Raw genomic sequence first — 25322 nt, forward strand, 5'->3', positions numbered from 1 at the left:
CGGTGGCAGGCGTGGTGCTGTGCACGGTCACGCCGCTGGGCTCTGCTCCCGGCGGACGGGGACTCTCCAGCCGTGGCTCTGGCAGGAGTGAAAACGCCTCTCCCTGTACTGCTCTGGCTGGAGTTTTGCTTTCTGGAAGTAAATTTCTCTTTCTTTTAATATTTTCCATTCTAGATGTCTTAGCTGAGTTACTAAACATGGAGACTGGGCTGAAAATAATTCCCTGCTCCAGTGGCTGGACCGCCAGCTTCCCAGGAGCAGTGCTGCTGGAGGAAGCTTAGGCTGCTTGTAATGAATGTTCCCGCTTTATAAGGCAGCTTTTCTTTGATTGTGGTTTTTTTTTTCCCCTTTTGTAATTTGTGAGCTCTTCAAAGTGCTTCACCAAAGCCTTTAAGTCTCCGGGTAGTTCACTGAGAGAAGCCGTGCTGGAGCTGTGGTGGTTTAGCTCGGTGCGCACCTTGCGATGTTGTGGGGTGCTGCCAGTTCCCTGCGGGCGGAGGGGCTCTCGCAGCAGCGCCTTGGTGCCAGGGGCCAGACCTGGGCTGTGGTGGCGCCGCCTGCTCGCTCCGAGGCCGTTTTCTCCCGCAGCGTTTTCCCGTGCTTGGCGCTGGGCAGCTCTGCAGCGGGCGGTGCGGGGAGCCCTCGGCCGGGGAGGCGGCAGCTCTGGGTGTGCGGGGAGGTTCCCCTGCCCCTGCCCTGCGGCCCTGTCCCGCTGGCCCGGCGGTGCCTCTGTCCCTTCCGTGGGGCTTGGCGCAGCCGGCTCATGCACCAGCGGCACGGGCCCGCCGTGGCAGGGTGCTTTCTCTTGCTCTTTTTCTCCCTGAGCTGAAGGAGAGGCGTTGGAGGGGATTATGAAGAGCCAAAACGCCAGTGCTTACCTGAGCACGACGCAGTCTTTGTGTCTCTCTCCTGATAGATAAGGATGTTCCAGATGTTGCTGAGGAATTAGCACAGAGCTTGTTATTACAAGTCAGGCTCTTACAAGACAGATGATGAATTCTCTCCTCCTAATCTCCTAAGTATTTCAGAAGCGAGGAGCCCCGCTGCACACAAGTTAGGATCCTCTGCCTGGTGATCCCTGCGTGCCGCGGGGCCTGGAGGCAGCGCCCTGCCCAGGACGTGTGAAACCCCCAATCTCATAAAAACCCCTGGCAAAGCGCGACAGCCACGCAGTGCCCCCTGCTCCCTACTGCCCTGCTCCAGGCGCTTCCCTGCCCCTCGGCTTCGTTACTGCTTTTGCTGCTCGTGCCTGAAGACGTGCCTGCACCACGAGTGTTTTCAGCAGACGAATAGTGAAATGTGGCGAGGAGAGGGAGATGCTCTGAAGGAGCGTGGTGACCAGTGAACTGTGGCCTTGGCTTGGGACTGTGGAAGCCGAGCTCCCTCTCAAAAGCAGGTTTTATCAGTGCGGTGCCTGGGGCAGGGAGCTCGCCTCCATCCCCTCCTGCGGGGCGGTGGCAGGGGCCGGGGCAGCCGGCACACGGGGCTGCCACACACGGGTCCTGGGCACAGCCCTGCTGCGAGGAGCCGGGTCCTCTGGCTTGGTCTTCAGGATGGGCTGGATGCCCACCTGGGCCCTCTGTTATTAATTAAGATAATTATTCAGCTTAATGTGCTGCTGCTGCAGGCCAGCTCATTTTTGCTGCAATGTTGAGCAGTACAGAAACGCCTTGGAGGTATGAAGACCGGCACCATGAGCCTGAGCAGCTGTGAAGAATGCCGTTATTGGAACTGGGGGGGGATTAAAGGGTTGAGCTAATAACAGGTTTTCTTACTGGCGGGTTGGAGAAAGGAGGGTTTGTTCCCTGGCTTAACTTCTGATATTTTTGACCAGCGGTTGAAGTCCGGGGGCAGCACCGTGGCTGTTGGCTTTGGGGTTGGATGTGCTTTTACCAGGGGAGGGGGGGGCTGAGCAGGCCCCGAGCTGCTGGAGGCGGCCCTGAGCACGGCCCCACCGTGGTGATGGGAACCAGGCGGCCTCGTCTGCGCCTCTGAGCCCCAGGCGGGTGCACGGAGCCCCCGTGTCCCCCCTGGGGCTGGGCGCTGGGGCTCGCGTTTTGCTGGGCTCCCCTGGCCCAGGGGCGCTGAGGTGGGCGGCCTTGACTAGAAATGGGCTCGGGCCTTGAGCTGGAGCCCGCTGAGCAGGGCGGGCGCGGGGGCGACGCGGGGCCGCGGTGCGGGGGCAGCCGAGCGTGAGGGGAGAGAAACCGATCCGCATCGCACCGCGCTGGGCCGCGTTTGCTTGTCTCCGATTGTAAACAGATTCGACTAAAGAGGTAAATTAGAAGTTAATTAGAAGGAACGTGATTGATGAGGCACTCTGGTGATGGGGAGGCAGGAAGCTCGCAGCCCAAAAGGAAGGGGAGGGTGGGTGCTCTGCGGCTGCAGCTTTGCACCCCCGTTCCCCGCAGCTGCTGCGGGAGGGACGCGAGTTCCCGGTGCTGGGTCCGCATCGGGCACCGGGGAGCGGGCAGGGGCTGGGGCTGGGCGAGCAGGAGGCGGCGGGGGGCGAGTGTCTGGGGAAGAGCCCCTGGGCGCCGGCCCCGTGGCCGTGATGGGGCTGCAGCCCCTGATGGTGGCACCGGGGGGGTCCGAGCCCCAGCTGCGGAGCCCGTGGCTTCCCGGGGGGGAGCGGCAGGAGCTGGCAGGGGCCCCGCAGCGCGTCTGGATCCATCTTCAGCTCCGCTCCCACCTGAGCCTCTCTAAACGGGGAGAGATGAGTGCAAATCAGGGCTGAGGAATCTCTCTTGACATCCTGGTGGAGAGACCCAGGTGACACTAAATACAAAGAGACACTGTCAAAATTGGGAAACAAACCTTCAGCAGCACAAATAAGTCACTTAAGTTATTGATTTTTTAAATTTTTTTTTATGAGACCTGGATTTCAGGAACTGCTTTTCTCTTATAACAGTCAATAATACGGAGGGGAAAAAGGTGTTTTATTCTTCCCTTCACATTTATTTTTTTTGGTCCTTTAAGTAATGGTTTGGAGACAGGGAACCATTGCAGAAATGATTGACATCTGTGGCAGCGCTTCTCTCCATTGGGAAACTGATGGTGGGTTTTGCAGAGGAGGAAGGAGTTAATGGACTGGAAATGAGCATGAATTGTTCTCTAAAGTAATAATTCTTTGCAAGTAATTTTCTCCTGAATTTTATACTTTGGATAATCCTGCCTAGCGTGTGGGCAGCTCTGGGCAGAGACCTGTGACTCCCTGCAGACCTCGCTTGCTGCTGCTGCTGGTCCCCGCTGGCTCGGTGCCGCAGGGACGCTCTCCCGCTGCGGGGCAGGGTACGGGGGCAGCGGCAGCCCCGGACCCAAGCCCCCCGCTCGCCTTCCTGGGGTGCACCCCCCGACCCCCCGGGGCTGCCGCCTTACGGGTGCCGCAGTGGCGCTCGCCCCTCGGAGCGCTGGCCCTGCCCTCCCCTCGCTCCTTTTTAACATCTGCCTGCTTCAAACGCGCGCTGTCTCCCTGGCTTATTGCCTCTTGGATGATTTGTGGAAGAGAAGGTTGTAATTTTGGATGTTGGTAGCATTGTTTTCCTGCAGCGCACACAGACCTTTGCAAATAATCTAATAATGCAGGAATGTCAAACTTCAGCTGTGGAAGGAAATCCTTTTATACAGGGATTGTCAAGTCTCTAAGCGAGTATCAGAAATGAGCTCGCTATCAGTGCGGAGGGTATTTACTCTGCCCGTCAGAGAGACGAACAGCCCGATGCGCTCTCCGGAGCGGAGGGTACGAGGCAGCTGCTGACACGCACGCTTGCCCCCGCCCGCAGGGCTGTGCCCACCTTCGCCCCCCGGCTCTCCTGGACGTGCCGGGTGCTCGCGGGGCCCCTGGCACAAGGAGCAAAGCGGGAGGGCACCGAGGGTCCGGGGCAGCTGCCCCCTGCCTCGAGGCTCCCTGCCTTGCTTAGTGCCTTTCCAGTGCCACCTGGTTCCCGCTAATGGCACCTCTTGTCCTCTTCCTCTCGGCCAGCTCTCGAGTCTGTACTTCAAAATAATTCATGAGGCGACTCCCAGCACCCCAGTAGCTGATTTCTGTTATATTTTGGATGCGGTAAGCAGAAGGTGCAATTACGGGGTTGCCCCCTCAGTGCCTGCTGGGTGTTCTCCCAGGGGAGCGCCCTGTGCACCATGCACCAGGCGTCCCCCCAGGTGTCCCTTCGCCCTGTCCGTGCCCCCCTGGGGCTGCCCAGGGCCCCTGGAGGTGCCGCAGTGCGGCTGTGGTGGGTGCTGGGCCCCGGGCACCTCCTGCCCGGCTGCTTGCAGAGCTTCAGCTCAACCTGTGCACGTGTGGCCAGTGGAAACGCACACGCCTGTCTCAGGGGTGCAGGAGCCGTATTCGCAGGTGGGCCTGCACCGTGCCTCTGTAGAAATGGCCACTGCATCCCCTTTTGCAGGTGCCCACCGAGCAGAATGGGCGGCGTATGTAAAACTAAATAGCAGGCAGAAAACCTGGCGTGAATGGAGATAAGAAATGCTTCATCCTTGAGAGCAAGTCCCTGGGCATGTTCCCCTGGAACAGGAACCCTGCAAGGGAGGTGCCAGCTATTTTAGAGCATTAGCAGACATGCAGATAACAGCCCGATTTATGCAGCGAGTGCCAGCATCCAGCTAGTCAGGGAGCTGCTGGCTCTGCTCTCGTTCAGCGTGTGAGTGACCTTCCCTCCTATCCGTTTCAGACACACAGGGGCTCATCAGGACTGTGTGGCTGCAATAGCAGACAGCATCTGGTCTGGTCCTTTTCACTGATGAATTAAAATTGAGGAGGAAAATGAAACCTTCCAAGTGTGCGCAAGATGCGAGGACGCTTGGCTCTCCCCTTTCCTCCTTCTGCTGGGCCGCTGCACAGAAGACTTATCGTCAGTTCATCATCCTGCTGTGGCGGCAGAAAATCAGCTGGAAATTGAACTTAATTCCGGCTCTGCAGCTGGAGATGATCCCAGCTCCAAGAGAAATTTATGTTCTCCTTGCTTCCTCGTGGCATGATTTAAATGTAGTTGGTTATACGAGGGAAGATCCTGGCAGGTTCAGCACCAAGGTGTAGCTGCGCACCCCCAGCGCAGGCTGGGGCCAGGGACCCCCCCCCAGACGCGTTCCCTCTGTGTGGGGCTGACCCATGTCCGTGGTTTTTCCCCGCTCCCACGACCGCGGCGGTTTGGTGCTTGGTGAAGTCATGGTGTTGGCTCCCTGTGTTACAGGGGAGGGGGGCACTGTGCGGATGGAGTCTGGCAGGGTTTTATTGGGGGTCCCCTAGCGGGCTGGTGGTGGGAAGGAAGGCGAGCAGGGACCCTGGGCCACGAGCTTGTGTTGCCCGACCCACGGGGACTCGCTGCCCCCTTGCCCTTTGCTGCTTCCTCCTGCACTCGACTCTGGGTGTGAGCCCCGTACCCGTGATTGTGGGTGCTCTGCTGTCACGGGTGGCCCTGGGCACCCCAGCGCTGCGGAGTTTCCCCATGCCCAGCCCAGAGCCGCTCCCTGGGGGCCACCTTCACTCGCACGGGGCCCTGCTGCTGCCCACCAGTCCCAGGGAGATGGGGCCGGCGGTGGGGCTTGGCTGCCCTCCCCCTGAACGTGGCCTCGGAGGGGGCAGGCGGCCCCCAGCCTTCCACTGTCGGCCGTAGCTCCCTCCCAGCATGGTGGGGGCTGCCTGGAGCTTTCCATCGGGGAAGCCCCGAGCCCCCTGGTGCCCCTGCACTGGGGGTGCCACCAGGTGGGACCCTCGGAGCCGCCGGCTGCACGGCACCAGCAGCCCCGGCTCATCCATCACCGCATCGCGCGCTCCTTCCCCCCGCTTTTAACTCTAGAGGGAGTAATGAACTTGAGCAGAGATCAATGCTATCTGGTCTGCTCTTATGTGGGTTTTATTCTGACATGCGGAAAACGCTGCAGCACGTAGAACTTCTTTAAAACTATTGATTTGTAACGGCGGCGCCAGGCAGCGCGGCCCCTGACTGGGGCGCGGTGCTCTCCCCAGGCCGACCCCGCAGCCCCCGCCTGCCGGGGCCGTAATGTGAAAAACGCTCGTGGTGTTGCTGCTGGAGGAACCCCGCTGAGGGCAGGGAGAAGAAATACCGCCTGTTTCCAAGTCCGATTTAAAGAATGTCTTTGTAGCAAGCATCTGTCTCCTTGTGGCAGGAAACACCTGAAATAATCTGATTTTTGCTGTTTATCTGGAGAGAAGGTATCCTTCAGGGCGCTGTGTAGCGCACAGATAACATCCCAGGAGCGAAGGCTGCGCCTGTGCCTTCCTTTCCAGACGAAGCCTGGTATTAGGCAGCAGAGGCACCGCCTGCGGGCTCCTCCTCGCATTTCACACTTTCCGATCCAGGTGCGGGAACTGCCCGGGTCACGGTTCCCCCGCCCTGGGCCCGATCCGGACCTGCCCCATGCTGGGGGCCGTGCCCGGGGTCTCGGGGGGGGGCGGCCCCCAGGTCCGCGCGGCTCGCGGAGTTTGGGGTCCTGCCTGCTGGGGGCACCCCGGGAGCGTGGCTGCGCCCCCGGCCCTCTCCTCCAGCCGGGGCCGCGCCGCGCCCCGCGCCCCGGGAGCGGTTCCGCGGGGGGAGGCCGGGCTCCGCGGGCTGCGGGACGCGACCCCCCCGCGCGTGGGGGGGGCTCCGGGCCGGGCCCCGCTCCCGCGCCGCGCCGGGTGCCGCCCGCGGGGGGTGCGGGCGGGGCGCGGGGGGCGCGGGGGGGCGCGGGGGGTGCGGGGGGCGCGGGGGGCGCGGGGGGGCGCGGGGGGTGCGGGGGGTGCGGGCGGGGCGCGGCAGCCCCCCTGGGGCCGCGCGTGGGGCGCGTGGGGCCCGGCCCCGCCCCGCGCACTTTAAGAACGGAGCGTGGGAAAAACTTTGGGGGTGTGCGCGGGGCCGGGATCCCTCCGCCGGGCGGGGGAGGCTCCGGGCGAGCCGCGGCACCGCCTCGCCGCGCGGCGCCCTCCGCGCGAGGGAAGAGCTCCGCAGCGCGGCGGCGCCGGGACCGCGGCGCGGCCCCGGGGACAGGGCTCGGCCCGGCGGCGCCGCCGCCCCCGGGACGGACGCGCCCGCGGCAAGATGGGCGCCCTGGCGCTGGCCCTGGGGATTTTCCACTACCTGGGGCTCTACCTGCAGCTCGGCGCCGCCTCCCGGCACCCCCCGTGGGACGCCCCGGCGGCGGGCAGCGGTGAGCGCGGGCGGCGGGCACCGGGCGGCGGGCACCGGGCGGCGGGCACCGGGCGGCGGGCACCGGGCGGCGGGCACCGGGCGGCGGGCACCGGGCGGCGGGCACCGGGCGGCGGGGCGGGCGGCGGCGGCGGCTGCCGGGGGGGCCGGCGGGCACGGAGCGCTCCCGGGGCTCGGTGCCCGGCGGCGCCGGTCCCCGGGGCTCGGTCCCCGCGGTCTCGGCCCGGGGCTGGCGGCGGGGCGGGGCGGGTCCTGCCCGGGCTGCGGGACGGGGGCGGGGGCCGGGGGCCGCGGCGGTGCCGCGCTCCGTCGCGCCGGCGGCTGCGGGGAGCCGGGGGCTGCGGGCGGCCCGGCCGAGCCGGGGCTGGGCTCCGCCGCTCCGCTCCCCGCCGCCCGGGGGCCGCCTCTGCCCCTGCCGCTGGGCGGCGGAGCCCGGGGGCTCGGCACGGCGCGGCCCCGCGCACGGCGCCGGGTAAGTGTGCGCCCCCGGGCGTCCTCGTGCACGGCGCCGTGCATCCCGTGCGAGCGTGCATCGCTGTGCTCAGCGCTGTGCATCCCGTGCGAGCGTGCATCGCTGTGCTCAGCACTGTGCATCCCCGTGCGAGCGTGCATCGCTGTGCTCAGCGCTGTGCATCCCCGTGCGAGCGTGCATCGCTGTGCTCAGCACTGTGCATCCCCGTGCGAGCGTGCATCGCTGTGCTCAGCACTGTGCATCCCCGTGCGAGCGTGCATCGCTGTGCTCAGCGCTGTGCATCCCGTGTGAGCGTGCATCGCTGTGCTCAGCACTGTGCATCCCGTGTGAGTGTGCATCCTCGTGCACAGTGCCGTGCATCCTCGTGTGAGCGTGCATCCTCGTGTACGGCACCGTGCACCTGCTGCTCAGCACCGTGCACTGCTGCGCACCCTCGCAGCAGGAGCAGCTCCACTGCTGGCTCTGGTCGGGGGGAGCCTCTTCCTGCAGCCCCCGAAGAGAAAGTCTGCTCTAGTGCGGGGGCACCCCCAGCTCTGGGGTACAGAGCAGGTGACGGGGACACCTCTGAGGACGGTGCCGGGAGCTGCCTTTCTCTCGCCGTGCTGACACGGGAGGGTTTAACCCAAGCCCCAGAGGTGCGACCGCGGGGTCTCTGCAGGAGCTCCGCTGCGGGGTTGCCGCCAGCCCCTGGCGCGGCTCTGGAGCAGGAGGCACCGGAGCTGCTCCCTGCCCCGAGGAGCCTCCAGGCAGAAGCGGCCCCGCGGTGGCCGTGCCGTGCCGGGGCTGCGGGGACGCTGCGTCCTGCAGCAGTGCGGTACGTGGGCCGGCAGTCACCCGTCTGCGCCGTGCGGGAGGTTTGCCTTCGCACCGGTGGGGTAAAGGCAGGAGGATTTCCGGACCCGCCAGCCCGGCATGCCGGAAGGAGATGTGGGCGAACAGCCTCCATTATCCTCTGCTGCTCCCCTCAGAAATTCAGCAATAGGCAAATAAATAGTGAAATGGTTGCTGCGAGGAAGAAGGGAGCAAAGGAGAAAAATATTCTGGTAGGGTAAGTGCACTTTGGAGCCACATTACAGCTTTCAACTACGAGCAGTTCTGCAGCAACTCACTTAATCACAACAGAAACCTTTATTAACGATACTGAAAAGCAGTGAGTAAGTGGGTCATGTATAATAAGCCATTTGTGTTCAGTAGGTGAATACCAATTTGATAAAAGCTGTGTGCTGAAAACCTGTATAAATTGCTGTTTAGCAGATTGGAGATTGATCATCGCGTTACTCGCCGGTGCAGCTTTCCCTGGCACGGCGGGGCCGGGGCGCGGAGGGGCAGGATGCGGCCGGCCGGGCAGAGCGGGGCTGCCGGGGCCGGGCAGCTCCTGCCGGGCTCTGCCGCAGCCGCCCGAGCTCGCCGCCACCATCTCGCAGAGCCTCTCCCGTGTCCGGCCCGGCCGGGAGCGCGTTCGCTGTTATCTTTCCCTTGGCCCCAGGTGCGGGGAGGGAACCGAACGGAAACTCGGCGGGCATCAGGGGGCTGCTACAGAGACCTGCGCCCTGCGGGTGAGGCCGACTCCTCCATCCGACGTCCCCGCAAGCACGAGCAATGCGTTTCCAGCTCGCATGGCAGCAGGAGCTGCTCTGGGAGGGAAAAGAAGTCTCCACCAAAGAAAGTCCTTTCCCTGTCCCCACGGCAAGGGCTCTGCCCGGCAGCCAGCGCCAGGCTCCGGGGTGCGGCTCTGCCGCCAGCCCCGCGGCCCCCAGGTTTGCGGTGGGCAGCAGCACAGCTCCCCGCCGCCCCTGCGAGCCGCGCTCCTCTCCTCGGGCTGGCTCCTTCAATTATTCATGCACCCCAGCGCAGACAGCGTGTGCGCACTGGGCTGGCGCCATCGGCTTTCAAACCTGCGCCGGCTGGGAAGCGCCAGCCTCCTTCCCAGCCTGTCTGCTCCTGGAGCGGGCAGGGAGCCGCTTGGTAAGCAGCTTGCATTGCCGGGGAGGAGAATCCTGTCTCCTTCCTCGCATCGTTTGCAAGTGTTAGTGTCTCGCCATCAATAAAGCTGCTAGTTGAATGGCTGAAGGCTGGAGGGAGCGGTGCCCCGACTCCCCGGGGTGCTGCCCTTCTCCTTTGTCTCACACGCCAATGATTATTCTATCAATTACTTTCATAAACACTTTGCATTGTGCTGGATTTTTTCATGCTTCCTGGTGGGAATACTCCATCCGATGTGTTTTTCCTGCTGCTGTTCGTGCAGTCATTCAACGCAATTACTTCTGACACCTCTCCTCATCAAATGTCTGCGCTTTCTTTTCCCTTGAAGAAGGCTGACAGACGATGGGCCAGACACTGGGAATTATTACGTTAGGACAGTGACAGCCAATTTTAATCATAACGCTCCCCGGGAGCGAGGCAGCACACCGGAGCGAGCAGCCGGCGTGTTCGGCAGCAGCGCTGGCGCCGCGGGCAGGGCAGCGGGGCCGGGGCGCAGGAGCGGGGGCACGGAGCTGGAGGCTTCGCTTTGCCCCCCTCCGGCACCTGCTCTCGGGGTGCCGGGCTTGGGGCTCGCCCACCCGGGCACCACCTCGGGCGCTGCCTCGGGCGCTCTCCGTAGCAGCTGCGTGGGGGTTGCGGTTCATGGCACAAGGGCTCGGGGGCGGTCGCTGTTCCCAGCCCGTCGGCGCAGGGCCTGGCTGTGTCCTGCACCTTTCTCCGTGGCCTTTTGCCCCGGCTCGGGTTTGGCTCCCGCCTCGCTGCCCACGCGCGGTGGGACACGGACGGCTCTGCCGCGGCCGGTGCCTTGTGCTGGGGGTGCCCGGCGTGAGGCCTCGTGGGCTGGGTCTGCAGCTGCGCCCGGCTCTGTGCGCCCCATCCCAGTTAGCGCACAGCACCCGGTGCCTTGCCTGGCCGCAGATCATCCCCCAGCAGATGAGCACCACGAGCAGGTGACGTCTGAAGGACAGGCTGCCAAACGCCGCCTGGGGTCCCTCAGGGACCATAGTAACAGGCCAATTTTTATTTTTTTTTTGCTACTTATGCTATCAGATAACTGCTCCTCCTCGTTCCCTTCGGGAATGAATTGTCTGAGAAGCATTACTCCACACAAGCAATCCGAGAGCAGAAAGTCCCCTGCCTGCACGAGGCGCTTGCCCAGCGCCGGGGCGAGCGGGGCTCTCGCTGTCGGCATCTCCTCTGCTGCAGCGAAACGGGCAGGGGCTGCGGGCTGCAGCCCAGCCCCCGGTTGTCAAATATTAGAAATACTCGCAGGTTTCAAGGTTAATTCAAACTCCCTGGCAAGGTGAGCTCTGGCCTGATCACAATCACAAAATTAGTTGGATTTTTTTGTTGTTTTTAATTTACGCTGCAAAATTGAGGTAATTCTGCTGCTAATATGACAGTAAATAGCGGCAAAGAAATGGCTCTGCCGCACCCACGTGCGAGCACGAGCCCTCCCTGTCCCCAGGCAGTGTTTGTGGGGCTCCAACCTGACGCCTCCTTGGAAGAGGGGCAGGTGCAGAACCGCCGGAGCCGCGCCGTGCGTCCTTTGTGCTGGAGCACGGCAGGACCTTCGGTGGGGAAAGCTGGCCCCGGGCTGGGATTCGGGGTTGCTCTCTGCAGCCTCGGGGCAGGTTTCGGATCTGCAGCTGGAGCCAAGGCTGGGGGGAGCTCCGGGGGTCTGCGGGAAGGAGGGGAGGTGTCTGCGCCGGCTGCAGCCAGAGCTGCCGGCCCTGCTCTCGCCGGTGACTCCGGCCATCACACCGCTGTTTATGCGCTGTTTTTTTTTTCCGTGATCTGCTTTTGGTGACCAGGGGCCAGCATCCCTGCGCGCGGGCTTATTAGGAGGAGATTCATTCATAGATTTGAATGGGCAGATGGGAACAGGAGGGCGATTTTCGGTCCAATCTGCATAGAACAAGCCAGAAACCCCGTGTCCCTGGGGGCACGGCACGGCGAGGGCATGGAACAGCATCTGTCCGCCTGCAGGGCAGCGTGCGGGGACGTTCTGGTCCCCCGGTGACCCCTGAACAGGGAACCCGCACCGGGGGTCGGGAGGCCCCCTGGCACCGCGCGGCGGCCGTCGGTGCCTGCGACACGAGGTCGGCCAGGAGGGACGCGGCTACCTGGGGACGGGGCAGCGCCCGCGGGCTGCTGTTGGCTGTCGGATGCAGCCGCTTCTCCTGCGGCCGTGCAGGCAGACGGCACGGAGCAAACCCAGCCCGTGGAGCGGCTCTGGGGAGCCGGCTGGGGTCGGGGGGGGTTTGCCACTGGCGTGCCAGCGGGCAGCATCCCTGGGGAGGGCTGAGTGCTGCCGGCGGGCGCCGGGGCGGAGAGCGTGGGGACGGCTGTCACTGCCACCCTGCGTGCTCCTCGCAGGTTCCTCCATGCCTGCACTTCGCTGCCAGCCAGGAGGGAGCAGCTCAGCTCTCCGGCAGCTCCTGCAGCTGGGTCCTGCCTCTGGTTGAGCCCCTGGTGATGGTGGCGGTGAGCGTCGGCGCGGGGTGACCTCGCTGTCGGCTCCTGCTGCTCGCAGTCTGGGCGCAGACATGGGCCAGCCCTGCTGGGTGCCTCCTGGGGGTGCGGGCTGTAGGTGGGACGCAGCCGCTGATGCTGCCTGGGGTGGGGTCCGGGTTGGCACTGCCAGGGGATGCCCCTCGCCCCAGCGCAGACCCAGGGTTGCTGCGGCCAAGCCTGGGGCCGGTTTCCTCCCAGTTCCTCCCTGCCCCAGCCCCTCACTGCGCTCCTGCTGCAGGGGTGCGAGGGGGGGCGGTCGAGGGAGAGGATTATCGGGAGAGCGCGGCTGAGCTGGCAATTAGTTCTCTGAGTGTCTTGACTCACCGAACCATAATAAACCATGAATTATGACTCGGAGCTTTGTGAAGAGAAAGAATAAGCCACACTTGATCGCAGCCCAAAACACAATAGCGGCAGCCCGGGGGAGGGGGCGGGGGCGGCAGCAGCAGCTCTCGCAGCGGTCCTGCGCCCCCCGCACCCGGTCCTGCGCCCCCCGCACCCGCCTGCTGTGTCCTCCCCTCCCTGGGGGCTGTGGTTCCCCAGCCTCATCCCCGAGCCCCTTTCCCTCTGCTTCTCCCCTCCCACGCTTGCCGTGTCGTGGCAGGATTTGAGGGCGATGCTGCCCAGACCCCCCCCCCCTCTTCCCAAGGCGCGGGGCTCGGGTGCTGAGCGGGGGGTGGCTGCGGGATGGGGCCTGCTGCTGGTGCTGGGTGTGCCCCTGCCTGCAGCCCCGGCCCGGCTCTTGCTCAAGCCCTTGGCCCCAGATCTTCATCGCTCGGCCCCAAGGCGGTTCCTGCAGAGCTTAGGGTGGCCCCAGCCCCGTGGGCTGAGCCCTGGGAGCTGGGGGGGGCCGGGAGTGGTGCAGGGCTGGTAGGGGGGGATCGGCCCCCAGCAGCCCCCGCTGGAGGGGAGCGGGTGCTGGAGCCGTCCTGCCCCTGGGGCCGCAGCTCCTCCTGCCTCCCCGGGCAGAGACGTGCCCGACGGGGGCTGTGGTGGCTCAGTGGGGTAAATAATTCACAGAGCAAGCTAGAGCACTAACCAGGTAATTAATATGCATTTGCAAGTACCCAATACATATTTAACCACCCTTCAGTGCGTGTTTACACAAATATTACCCTCCTGCATGCCCACGTGGCCGCGTAAGCCACAGCTCGGGGCACTGCAGCACGGGGCTGCCCCAGCCGGGTACCCGCAGGAGCGCCCTGACCGCTGTGCGTCCCTCCTGGCCCCGGTCCCTGCCGCGTCGGCTGCTGCTGGGGCCGGCTCTGGGGTCTCTGTGCCTCCTGGTTCCCCCCCCCCCGCCCTTTTCCTTGGCTCCTGCGGAGCTGCTCCCCCAGGCTCTCCCGTTCTGCTCGTGCTCCCCTCACCCGGGGGTGCCCCTGCCTGCTCCGCACCCGTCTGTTCGGTGGGGCGTTATGAAGTGATTCCGGCAGGCTCGCGCAACGTTTGCCAACCTGCGGGTGCCCCCAGGTTAATTCCCCCCCCCTTATCTCTGCGATGCTCCCACTGCCCCCGGGGGCTCTGCTCGCCAGCAGCCCCAGCCCTGCGCAGTGAGGCCGGTGCCTGCGGGGCCACATCCTGCGCACATCCAAATTCGGGAGCTGGAGCTGCAGCGCCAGGAGTGGGCTGTGGGTGCCTGGGGCTGGGAAAGCCACCAAACCCACGGGCATCTGGGGGGGTCCCCATGGAGCAGAGAGCGCCAGGGCCCCCCGAGGGGGGCGCAGGGTCCTGCGTGCGGGGGGGACAGGCACAGGGCTCCCACGGTCGCTTCCAGGCACCCAGCATGGACGTGGCCTTGCGGCAGGGGCCCCGTCCTCTCCGCTCCCTCCCGTGGAGGCGGCCACGGGGCCGGATCCTGCCCCCGCGGGGAGGGAGCCGGGCAGCTGCTATATCTCCGGTTTATGAGAGCACCAAGCTGTCCCAGCAGGCGTTTTCAATTCCGTTTATCTGTGTTTCCCCATTGAGTTCATTTTATTTCCCCTGATTTTTGTTTCCAGGAAGATTTATTGATCCTGATTTTCTCAGTTTATGACAGGTAGCAGGCCATAAACCACGCGGAGCCGTGAGCCCGTTGCAGTCCCCCTCCCTTTGTCTGGGAGGACGCGGTGCCAGCGCCAGCGGAGGGCAGAGGGACGGGGCTGGGGGCTGCGGGGGGGGCAGGGGGCGGGCGGGGGGCCGCAGCGCTCGCAGCCCTGTGTGCGTGGAGCAGACCTCTGCTTGCCCCCGCCATGCCGGGGCTGCGGGGCGGAGGTGAAGGAAGGAGCGTTCGGTGTGGGGCTGCCCCATTGCACAGCCCCCCGGTGCTGTGGGCTCCTCTGCCCGGCCCCCTGCAGTGGGGCAGCGCTGGGGCTGGCGCGAGCCCCACGGTGCCGCATCCCCGCTGCCCCCATGGTGCCAGCGGTGCCCCCACCACTGCGGGAGGCGGTTTTAGCCACGGTGCTCTCTGGGGGCACTTGGGCACCGGGTGTCCTCTGATGCGGGAGCCCTGCTCCTTGCAGGGGCACGGCACGGGCTGGAGGAGGCTCTGCGCTGCTGTGGCCACGCTGCTCCGTCCTCGCCCTGCCACCAGCTCCACTGTGACAGCCCCGTCACTGCTCGCCTCGGAGGGTCCCCAGACTGTTCATCGCTTTCATAGGCCATTGAGAAGCGCAGGAGCCAGCTGCCAGTTCACTGCCTGATCAGAAGGTAACACCATAATAGCGCTAATTAAGGCGATTCTTTGTTCTACCTCTGCCGGCAGCTGGGTCTGATGCTCCTGCCCTTGTCCTCGGCGTGTGCTGCCCGCCCCGTGCCCGGCGGGTTGGAGGTCGGGCAGCGATGGCAGGCGGCGAGACGGGGTCTGGCGATGGCTGAGCCGGGGCTCTGGATTGAGCCGGGGCTGGGAGCCCACCGAGGCTCTGTGCAGCCCAGCACGGGCGCCTTCCTTAGCAAGCCCTGCCAGCCCGCAGCTAGCCGTGCCCACGCTGTTCATCCCCCCTCAACTCCTGAGCTTTCAGCTTTGCCTGTGGGCCTGGCCCGATGGTGAGGCTCAAAAACCCCGCAGAGCAGTGGATCCGAGGAGGCGCCTGCTCCCGAGCAGGGCTGTGACCTGCTGGCCTGAGCCCCCAGCGCTGCCGCTGCTCCTCCGGGCGTCCCCGGAGATGGGAGACCCCCGGGGGCTCTGCCTGCTTCACGGGGCTTTGCTGTGGCACTGCGGGGGGAGCGGTGAGGCGGGGGGAGATGAAGGGCTGGGATGTGCGGGGAGGTGTCCTCACCTCCCCTCGTGCTGTCAGACATTATTTACATCCCGATTCCGCTCCCGCTGCCGTCGCTGGGTGCTTTATGAGCTGTCTGCTGCGAGCCCCCGCCTGCCGCTCACGGGGCGCACAGGGTGGGGGGCGAAGGCTCCATCCCCCGGCTGGTGCTCCTGTTCGCGGACCAGAGACATCCCTGCAGGACCCGGGGGACCCCCGGCACTCGGTGAGGATGGGGCCATGCTTGGTCTCGGCTGTGGTCCCAAACCCACGCCAGTCCGTTCCGCAGTGTGGGATTTTAGGGTTAGGGCAGAAACGCGGGGCTGGCTGAGGGGTGCAGCCTGCCTGCCCACTGCCTGCGGCCTTTGTGGCCTCGTGTGGCCGCATCCTGAGCGGTGCTGAGGTTCCTCAAAGCCTCTCTGCTGGAGCCCAGCTCTGCCCTGGCAAAGCAGGACCCTGGCCCCTCCAGGCGGCAGCGGGAGGGGTCCTGGGGCAGGGGCTGGTGCCCTGGGTTGGGGGCGGATGCCTCGGGCAGGGGGCCCTGGCAGCACCCGCCTGGGTGTGGATGTGCTTCGGGGAGGCCGAGCCCTGAAGTTAATTAATACGTAGCTTCCCAATTAAAATCTGAAAGAAAGAAGGTGCATGATTCCATCAAGCCTTTTCTCCGCTCTCTGCCAAATTCCCGTCCGTGGGAGCTGATTTTAATTGTGTTCCGAGTAATTCAGCCATGGGCTGCGGACCTCGGGCCGCCCAGCACAAAGCCTGCCCCTCAGGCTGCAATTAAAGCCCTGCAGGCTGCCTCCGGAGAGCAGCCGGGGACATGTGGCGGGGTGGAGAAGGGTGCACGGTGCCCGTCGGGGCGGCCGGCGGGGGTCAGGGGGTGTCTGCGGGACCCCGGCTCTGGGGAGGGGGCTGGGGGTCAGGCGGTTGCGGCGCCCGTGGGGTCGGCTCCTCTCGCTGTGCTGTGCAGTGTTTAAATAAAGCCATAGCTGGGGTTACAGGAAAGCCTCTGCGTGCTAGTGAGAGCAGCAGGCAGGGCTCTTAGACCGGGGGTTGTTGCAGGGTCTGCTCGGTAAAGGGCTTCCAGCTCGCTGGGCGTTGCTTGCCTTCACCTGGCTGGCAGTCAGCTGGGAGCGGGGGGGGGACGCACATCTGCCACCGCTGTGCAGGGACGGCGTGACCACGGCGTGACCACAGTGTGACCACAGTGTGTGACCATGGCGTGACCACAGCGTGACCATGGCGTGACCGCGGCACAACCACAGCCGGCGGTGGGGCCTGGCCCAGGGGAGGGGTCCCACGGAGGGCTCTGGTCCCAGCGGGCTCTGGTCCGGGGCGGGTGCTGAGCCTCGTGCCGGCTGTGCCACGTGTCGCTTTGCAGCCAGCGCCGGGCCCTCGTGCGCTGCGTGCGGCCCCAGACCGCGGGACCTCGTCCCCAGCCGCGGCTTCCTCGGCTCTCCTGCGTGGCACCCGCGTGCCTCCCGGGGACGGGTCCTGTGCGAGCGGGGGCAGCGGGAGCAGTGCCGGGAATTCAGCTGGGAGAGCGGGACACTCGTTAAGCCCCTTATGCTATGTATTTTCCTCAGTTCCCCCGCTAAGATGGATTAAAGGAAAGCGATAAGTGTAAGGGATTTCCGTGCATCCAGGGGGACAGAGAGATATTAAAGGTATTAACTTTTCTGTCTAGGCTGATAATAATTCGTTTTCAGGCGGGATCAGGGCTTGGCGAGAAGCCCTGGGGAGCTGTGCGCGGCTCCCAGAGGGGTGGGTGTCCTCTGGGGGCACCCAAGGGACCCGTGCGGCAGCTGGGAGCTGGCAGCACCGGCAGCACGTGGCAAGGAGCGGGACAGATCCTGCTGGGGGCTGGGCCGGGTGGGGGCACCGTGCTGCCCCCTCCACGTGCACTTGCCCACGAGGATCCTGGGGACGTGGGCGCCTGCGTCCTCCTTGCGTCCAGCCCCGCTCCGGAGCCGTTTCCAGCGGGACCGGGGCCACCCCAGGGCAGCGGGGGGGGCTGGCAGCCCCGGGTCCGGCTGTGCCAGCGCTGGGGGCTCAGCCCCCATCCCCACGCTGTGCCGGGGAGAAGACGCCGTGACAGGCGCTGCAGATTGTGACAATAACATTTCCTAGTGACCTGCACGCTGGGGCCGCCTTAACAGAGGAACAATAATCTCTCCAGAGAAGATGAAAAGAATTCTAATTACATCTCCGAACAATATTTGTTTTGAGAGAGGAAAGCAAACCATATGGCATGTGGGAGACTGTTTGGGGGCCGCATTAAACAAGGATTTGTTTTTCATTTATGCTCTGATTTAAGCGGAATGCGATCACGCTTCATGTGTTTACTACCTCTTGGAGGCGCGTGGGGTCCCGCGCCCGCTCCGGGGCAGGGGGGCGCCGCGGGCACGGGGTCACCCGAGGGGCTCCCGCTGCCTCGCTGCCCTGGGCTGCTGCGGGCAGGGCCGTGGGGCTGGGCCGCTGGCGGCGGGGGAGATGGGGATGGCAGCGGCCACCCCTGCGCGGCAGGGACGGGTCCAGCGAGGAGCTTGGGGGGGCCGTCCCCTCGCCACGGCTGTCGGGTTGGCCGGGGAGGGGACGGGTCCGGGTGCTCCCGGCGGCCCCGCTGGCGGCACCGTCCCCGCGGGCACCCACAGCCCCGCTGTGCCTCCTGCAGCCCTGTTCACCGAGACCCCGCACGACATGACGGCCCAGGCCGGCGAGGACGTGGAGATGGCGTGCTCCTTCCGAGGCAGCGGCTCCCCTTCCTACTCCCTTGAGATCCAGTGGTGGTACGTCCGCAACCACAAGGACTGGACGGACAAACAGACGTGGGCTTCCACCCAGGTAACGGCCCGTCCTGCCTCTCCCTCCCGCTGTGGACCAGAGCCCTTCCCCACGCTGTCCGCAGGGGGTTGCCCTGCGTCCCGTACCGGTGTCCCCAGCGCCCCCCCGGTCTGCAGAGCACCGGCGCCCTCCCGTGGCTCAGGACCGCTGCAAGGGGTGCGCATCCCCCGGCCGTGCCGAGGGTGCTCGGCGGTGGGAGCGGGGCAGGGCTGTCCTGGTGTCCTGCCCCAGCAGCCGTGGGGCCAGATGGCACGTCCCCGGGGATCTGACACAGGGTGGGGGGGTTGTCTTTGTGCTGCTGCCTTCGCCCATCTCATCACAAACTTGTTCTGTCGTATCCATCCCTGCATCATCCCCCCCAGCCCCCCCTTGTTTTCCCCCATTTCCATGTATATCGGTCTTGGCAAACAGCTGTCTCTTTATTTCTCTTTCTGTTCACACAGAGATAAGGGCCAAATAATGGAAAGGCAGCTTTAGGTATTTTAATGAGCCTTTATTATTGTGTCTTTGGCAGAGCTGCTGCCGGCATTACCATAAATTGAGAGGCACGGGGCAGGGGCAGCGGGCGCGGGGCGGGGGCGGCAGCGTGGTGGGACCCCGACACCTGCACCCTGCTCGCTGCTGCCCAGCTCGGGGCTCTTCTGGGAGCGCTCGTGGCAACTGGGACAGGCGCTGGGCTGTGCGGGAGGGGGATTTTGGGGAGAGGCCCCCCCGCAGTGGTGATGCTGCAGCAGGCAGGGCTCTGGCCCTGGCCTCGGGTGGGCCCGCGGCCACTGCTGGAGCTGGGCTGTGGTGGGGGCAAGCAGCCTGGCCTCCCCGTGCCCCCCGCATCCCTCCCCTCCCTGTTTGCCCCGTGCTGCCCACACGGCTCAAGTCTGCCCGGGTTCTGCCCAAACGCCCCTCGCCCTCCTCCTCCTCGCTCGGGGCTGTGCAGCCGCCGCTGCTCGCCCACCTCGGCCCCTTCCCGGCCCGGACTTTGAAGCTGGGCTCCTGGTGGAGGTGGGAATTGCTCTGATGGCTTTTCTCCCTCCTTCCAGCTCAACTAATGCTTTTTCTCCCCCTCTCCGGTCTCCCTCCCCCATCCCTCTCTTCCCAGCAGCTAAAAGCATCGCAGCAGGAGGAGGCTGGGAAGGACGCGACAAAAATAAGCGTGAGTTTTGATAATGATTCTTGCAAGGACTTTAATCGAGGGCACAGCTGTAACTTTTCCCCAGAACGCCGGTGCTCAAAATTGCACAGACCTGCTGGGGGGTGGGTGGGTAGGGGCTGGTTTCTTTGGGGGCTTTTGTCTCTCTCTTTGCAAGGGCCAAGCTGCCAGAACGCGTGTGCTGGGGGCACCAGAACAGCCTGGGCTGGGTCCTGGGGTGTCCTTCAGATGCGATTCCTGAAGGCATCCGAGGAGCGGGTTTACACTCAGGAGAGAATAATCTGATTTACTCCCTGGATTAGCATTCCAAAGCCATTTAGGCTCATGTGAACAGAATGAGAAGACACTAATTAGTTAAATAAAATAAATGCTCTCGGCCCCTTTGCTGTCGCACATGCGCCCTCGCCTGCGGCGGCTGCCCTGGCCGGGTGGTGCGGTGCTGTCCTCGCCACGGGGCGGGGGGCAGAGACAGAGCGCGTGTGGCCGTCGTCCTGCTGGTTCCCCCTCTGCCCCTGCTGCGTGGGCGAGGAGGGACGGCTGCGGCAGGCATGGGGTCATGGCCAGCATCAGCCCCTCTGCCCCGGTGCTCGTCCCAGGGCAAGGACAAAAAGTGCCGTGGCAAGTAGAATGCCAAAAAGCTTCATGATTTAGGGCATTGCCTCTCATTTCTCATCTGTGGGGATTAGCACATGTAAATTCTATTGCCGGTAATGAATTCCCCAGGGAGACAATATCCCCTTTGATCTATTTTCTTCATTGCTTCCCGAGGTTTGAGCCCCCATTTGTCACTTTTCTCATGATGGGCAATGTAACGCTCCCAGAATTAATGTCTGAAGCCCAGCAGGTGCCTTCAAAATCCCTCCCTGGGATTCTGTGGCTCGCTCTCGTGCGCAGCTGAGCGCTGATAGCGACCTGGAGCAGCAGTTCAGCCCCTTTTTGAAATGGAGATCTTCTGGCCGGACCCGAGGTGGCCACCCAGCTCTTAGGCTGGATCCGGCCCTGCTGCGGAGCTGCGGACGCCGACCCCTTGTGCTGCGGGTGCCGGGGTGCCGGGGCTGCCCTCCGCCCCAAGCGTCCCCAGCAGCTCGGGTGCCTCCAGCCAGGTGCGGGCAGTAGGAGCCGGTAGAAAGCTCTGCTAAAAACGTCTGCGCCGCATGGGAGAGCAGCTCTTGGTCCTCCCGCACGTGCTGCTGCCCTGCTCCCACGTGGGTCCTTCTGCTCCTCCGGGCTGGGATTTTGGGCTGCCCCGTAGCTTGGCCACCCCGCACGTCCCGGGCAGAGCAACCGTGGGCAGAACGACCTGGCCGGGCATGGGAGGGGAACAGGGCCAGGGCTCCTGCTCAACTCTGCCATCGCATTTTTTCAGCATAATTAGGCAGTTAATTACATGCCGGAATGTAATCAATGCATGTGCGTGTGCAACTATGATTTATTTCGAAGCGCAACGGGTGTGATGCTTCCGCTGTTTCCTTCCAGATCAAGCCACCAGGGAGAGGCTTGAGATTTAAACTATTCTTTTTGTTATTTTAAAAGTCCTTGATTATTAAATGTTTACAGAATAAGGAAGATAAATGAACAAAGGCAAGACAACACCACAACTGGTTCTGATAAAATGCGCACAACAGACAAAGAAGCAATTGACTGAAAACAAACGGCAGCTAGTAAAACAATACGAAACAATGTAGATCCCATGCAGAAACCATCACACTAGGCACCCCCTTGGCCATGTTTTACCCACCAAAACAGACTCGGCGGGATATCAGACAGCCCGCACCCAGCTCACCTCGCGGCACAAGGGACGGGACAGCCCGTGCTGCCCTGCGGGAGGGTGCCGCGGGGCGTCCATGCGGCGCTGCAGGGGTTTGAAGCAAGCCCACCCTGCGGTGGAGCTGCATTTCCAGAGCCAGAGGTTCTCCTGCCCCAGCGGCATTTTGAGGGGCTGGAGCAGCCGTTTGCTGTGCAGTAGCAAACACACAGTTCTGGGTTTATCGTTTTTCTCCCTTTCAGTCCTTTTTCAAAACAGCCTGATGTTTTGCCAAACGGTCGTGCACTGGTCGCCTGGGGACTGCAGGGAGCGGCCTTGTGTCCGTCCCGGCCCCGCTGTGGAGCGGGGGTCGCGTTGCTCTGCTCACAGCCGGTGGAGCTGGGAACATTACAGGCAGTCATAAAATTATCCAGCCCGTTATAATTCAGCCGCAGGACGAGGCTCGCTGACCTGCCAGGGCAGTGGTTCTGCTGGCCGACTGCAGTGCCAGCAAATGGGGGGGTTCTTTTATTAGTTCCAGATTTCCCAGCCATTAACTTCTAAGTGACTCCTTGTTCTGCTAACACAAAGGTTTTTCTTGAAGGTCCTCTCGCATTACGTCCTCGGTTTTCTCGCATGCTCCGTGCCACGGCCTTGTCACCCCCGGTGCCCCGCGGCCCCCCAGGCTCCCCCACCGCAGGCACGGCTCAGCGCCTGCACTCAGCCCCTCCGTGGAGAAGCTGCGCTGCCGCCGGCAGCCCCCGAACCCCTGCAGGGTCCCTGCTGCAGGGTCCCTGTTCACGGCTGCACATGGGCACTGCCGGAGCACCCCAGAGCCGTCCTTTGGGGTGGCCTCAACACCTCCACACGGCTCTGGCCGGCTCCAGGCAGCCCACGGTGTGCAGGACGTGCGGAGCTCACACGTGCTTGCGTTTGCGTGCGTGGCGTGGGCTCACGTGTGTTCATGGGCCGTGGCGGCGGCAGCTCAGCCCTCGTGGCAGGGCCGCTGCTGCTGCTCCTGCCCCGGCCGCCGCCCGCTCCGGCGCTCCCCCCTCTGCCTTCTCAGCCAGGAGTTTGCGACTCTTCGGTTGCGGCTCCCAGCCCAATTTCTAAACACCATAAAATCTTCAGCTAACAAATGCGGTGGCAAGTAGAAAAATGGCCTTTGCCATCCAGTGTGATTATAGGGAACAGAGCCAGGGGCCTCAGGGCGGGTTATAAATCTGATTTATTGACCTAACCCAATAGCAGCCGCAGCTCTGGCTAGTGAGTAAGTCTTAAATTTCATTGGGTGATAAATACTGAGAGCGAATCAATTTGGTAGAAAAGCTAATTAGCCGGCGTGGTTACGCATCGATCTTCGAGCCCCGCTCGCCCGGGCGCACGCTGGGGATTTCATCCTATTGTGACCGAGGGCTGGGGCTGGGGGGGCCCCTTCGGTCATTTTTGCTGCCCCGGAGGGACCCAGGACACGGCGTCACGGCACGGGTGGGGGCTGGCACCGCGGGGCTGGGGACACCCAGGGGCACAGGGGCTGCCTGACCCCCGTCTGCTCCGCCGCAGGTGGTGAAGGTGGTCGGCAGCAACATCTCCCACAAGCTGCGGCTGTCCCGGGTGAAGCCGGCGGACGAGGGGACGTACGAGTGCCGGGTGATCGACTCCAGCGACGGCAAGGCGCGGCACCACAAGGTGAAGGCGTACCTGCGGGTGGAGGAGGCGGGGGGCCTGGGGCACCCCCAGGACACCCAGCTGCGGGGCGCCCCGCTCCCGGACCCCGCCGTGCCAGGCTCAGCCCACGCGCACCACCACCACCACCACCACAAAGCTGGGAAGGAGCTGAAGAAGCGCTCGGTGGACGCCTCCTGCGTGCTGTAGGCAGGCGGTGCCGGGGGGGACGCCGGAGCCCCCCAGCCCCCGGACTCAGCGGAGCTGTCGAGGGTCCCGCGCTGCTACCAGAGACTGGCCCCACCGCCCCGCATCGCCTGCCGCCCCCCGGGCCCCCTCCTCCCGTCACCACCGCAGTTTCTTCCCCCACCCCATGGCGCGGCGGTGCCGGGGCTGGAGCGCGGGAGCAGGACGGGCACACCGGGGCCCCCAGCTCACCACTGGGGCTGGGACCAGTGCCAGGGCCATGCGCCCGTGCGTGGCGGTCCCCGTCCCCGCCGGCCCCACGCGGGGCAGACTCCCCGCTGCTTGCTGCCACCCGCTGCGCTGCGCGCCCCGGCTTTCTGTCCCTGCCCGCAGGGACACCCTTGTGCTCACCCCCTTGTGCTTTGCAGAGCGAACCCCATCCCTTTCCCCGTAGGAGGCCCAGTTTAGTTGCTCTTTTCCAGCCCCACAGCACATCTATAAGTTAGGGCATCCATTCTTAGGGACTGTATATATCGCCTCTCCCTCCCCTGCCTGTCCCAAAGCTGCCCCAGCACGTCGAGGCCTGAGCTCAGCGGAGGAAGGACGGCACGGCACGCTCCCGGCATGCTCAGCCGTTGGACGCGGGGTCTGGGGAGGCCCGGGACCGGAGCTGGCCCACCCCCGTGCATTGCTGCTCCCTGCCCTCCGCATTTCCCGGGGGAAGCGGGGGCTCACAGCCAGCTCCGGCTGCTGCTGCTCCATCCCCGGGGCTGCTGCTGCCCGTGACCCTGTTCCCGGCCATGCTCCCCTCCCGCCGCACTGCCCCGTGCCCCTCGCCTGGCTCGGGGGCAGATGGCAGAGTCTGGCCCCCATGGGCAAGTTCTGCTGCTGGGGAGGGGGCCGTGGAGGGGAGAGGGCTGGGGGCTCCCTGCTGCCCTCGCCCCCAGCCTGCACCCCCAGCTCCCTGCAGCTAATAAAGCTCCTTAACAAACCCTATGTGGGTCTCTGTCCTTGCGGGGGGGGCACGGGGCAGGGGCTCTGGCACTGTCTTGGGAAAAAAAAAGGGGCCCAGCTGGGGCTGCCCTCGGGCTGCTGAGCACTGCGATGCGCCCAGGTGGAGACGAGCATCAGGCACGCAGCTGGGGCTCGGTGTTAAAAGGGAGGCTGAGCTGCAGCAGGGTGGTGCTGGTCTGTGTGCAGGATGTGGCTCTGGTGAGTGGGGGCTGTGTTGCACCAGGGGTGCTTGGGGTGGGTGCAGCGGGGCCAGGCTCTGCCCCATCAGTTGGAGAGGAGCTGCCGGGGCTTCAGCAGCGCCCAGCTCAGCCCTGCTGCCCGTTGGGTGAGCACCTGCGCCGTGGCGTCCCCCGGCTCCTTTGTGGTTTATGAAGCTGTGGAGGTCCATTGCACTCGCCTCTTGGTGTGCTGATATTAAGCAATTTGTCATGCATTAGAGTAACAAAAGCAAAAGCTGCTGGCCTGGTGTCAGCCAGCACTGGAGGCAGAGGAAGGGCACGGCCGGGGACGGCCACGAGAGCTGCTCTCCCCTTCGCCGCCTGCTGTGGGTTTCATTTGCAGGAGCCACGATCACACGGGAGTAAACTGCATGGGAGCCTATAAATACACCGGATACTTTGTCAGGAGAGAAATATTAACCAGCTCCAGGGAAAGGGGGCTTTTGTTGGAAATTCTGCTTTGCCACAAGCAATAACAGTGGCGGCTCTGTAGATCTCTCCCTGACGGAGCTGCTCGTGCTTGTGTTGCACTCTGATGCGTCTTGTCAGGGAAATGTATCTCTGGGGTGGGAGGAGAAGGGATGGGAGGAATCAGCTACCACTGTAATAAAAACAGTCTACAGGGGAGGAAAAGGAAGAGCTGGAGCTGCTTTGAGGAGGGTGAAAGGCTGCAAATCACCTCAAATGGCGAGCAAACAAATTGCTGTTTGGTGTAGTAATTTGCAAAACCTAGAGGCAAGCTTTTAAAAATAACCGGTTTTATTGGAAGAGATTCATTTTGCCGAGTTTATGTGAGATGTTGGGAGCAGGAGCGGAACGGGCCCCCGGGGGGCTGCGTGCCTGCCTGGGGCCATGCCCCCCCTCCAGCAGCCCCGGGGTGCAGAGCTGCTCCCAGGCGTGGAGGTGGCTGGGATGCAGCTGGCCCCGTCCCCCCCACCCGTGGGTGGTGTCGTGGCCCCCCCGGCCCTGCTGGAGCCGGGCAGCCCTGGGGTCCAACAGGGCCAGGCGAGCGGGCTGAGCTTAGTATGCAAGTCACTGCCGGGGAGGAGCCGAGCCTCATGAAAATGCCATCTCCACACAGGCACTCCTCTGACCATTATCCTGCTTCAGACAAAAGCAATTTACTCTGCCTGTAA

General features: G+C 64.1%; 1 protein-coding gene across 2 annotated transcripts; it reads left to right on the forward strand.

The window, feature by feature from the left end:
• Nucleotides 1–6928: 6928 nt before the first annotated feature.
• Nucleotides 6929–23948, forward strand: VSTM2L (V-set and transmembrane domain containing 2 like). Of its 2 annotated transcripts, none has more exons than XM_066978563.1 (4): nucleotides 6929–7164; nucleotides 18043–18212; nucleotides 19312–19362; nucleotides 22667–23948. In XM_066978563.1, exons 1-4 carry the CDS (start codon nucleotides 7056–7058, stop codon nucleotides 22976–22978), a joined length of 642 nt encoding a protein of 213 aa, XP_066834664.1. In that variant the 5' UTR covers nucleotides 6929–7055; the 3' UTR covers nucleotides 22979–23948. The 2 variants fall into 2 exon arrangements, with proteins under 2 accessions (XP_066834664.1, XP_066834663.1); XM_066978562.1 differs by having other exon boundaries at nucleotides 6930–7164; nucleotides 19309–19362.
• Nucleotides 23949–25322: the final 1374 nt, after the last annotated feature.

The sequence above is a fragment of the Anser cygnoides genome, chromosome 16, assembly GCF_040182565.1.
Source record: "Anser cygnoides isolate HZ-2024a breed goose chromosome 16, Taihu_goose_T2T_genome, whole genome shotgun sequence".
In the NCBI taxonomy this organism is placed as follows: domain Eukaryota; kingdom Metazoa; phylum Chordata; class Aves; order Anseriformes; family Anatidae; genus Anser; species Anser cygnoides.

Bases quoted from the DNA above. Each gene is read 5' to 3' on its own strand.
- VSTM2L (XM_066978562.1), top strand. From the start codon at position 7,056: ATGGGCGCCCTGGCGCTGGCCCTGGGGATTTTCCACTACCTGGGGCTC. The intron at 7,165-18,042 runs GTGAGCGCGGGC...TGCCTCCTGCAG, and splicing joins CGCCCCGGCGGCGGGCAGCG to CCCTGTTCACCGAGACCCCG. The intron at 19,363-22,666 runs GTGAGTTTTGAT...GCTCCGCCGCAG, and splicing joins AGGACGCGACAAAAATAAGC to GTGGTGAAGGTGGTCGGCAG.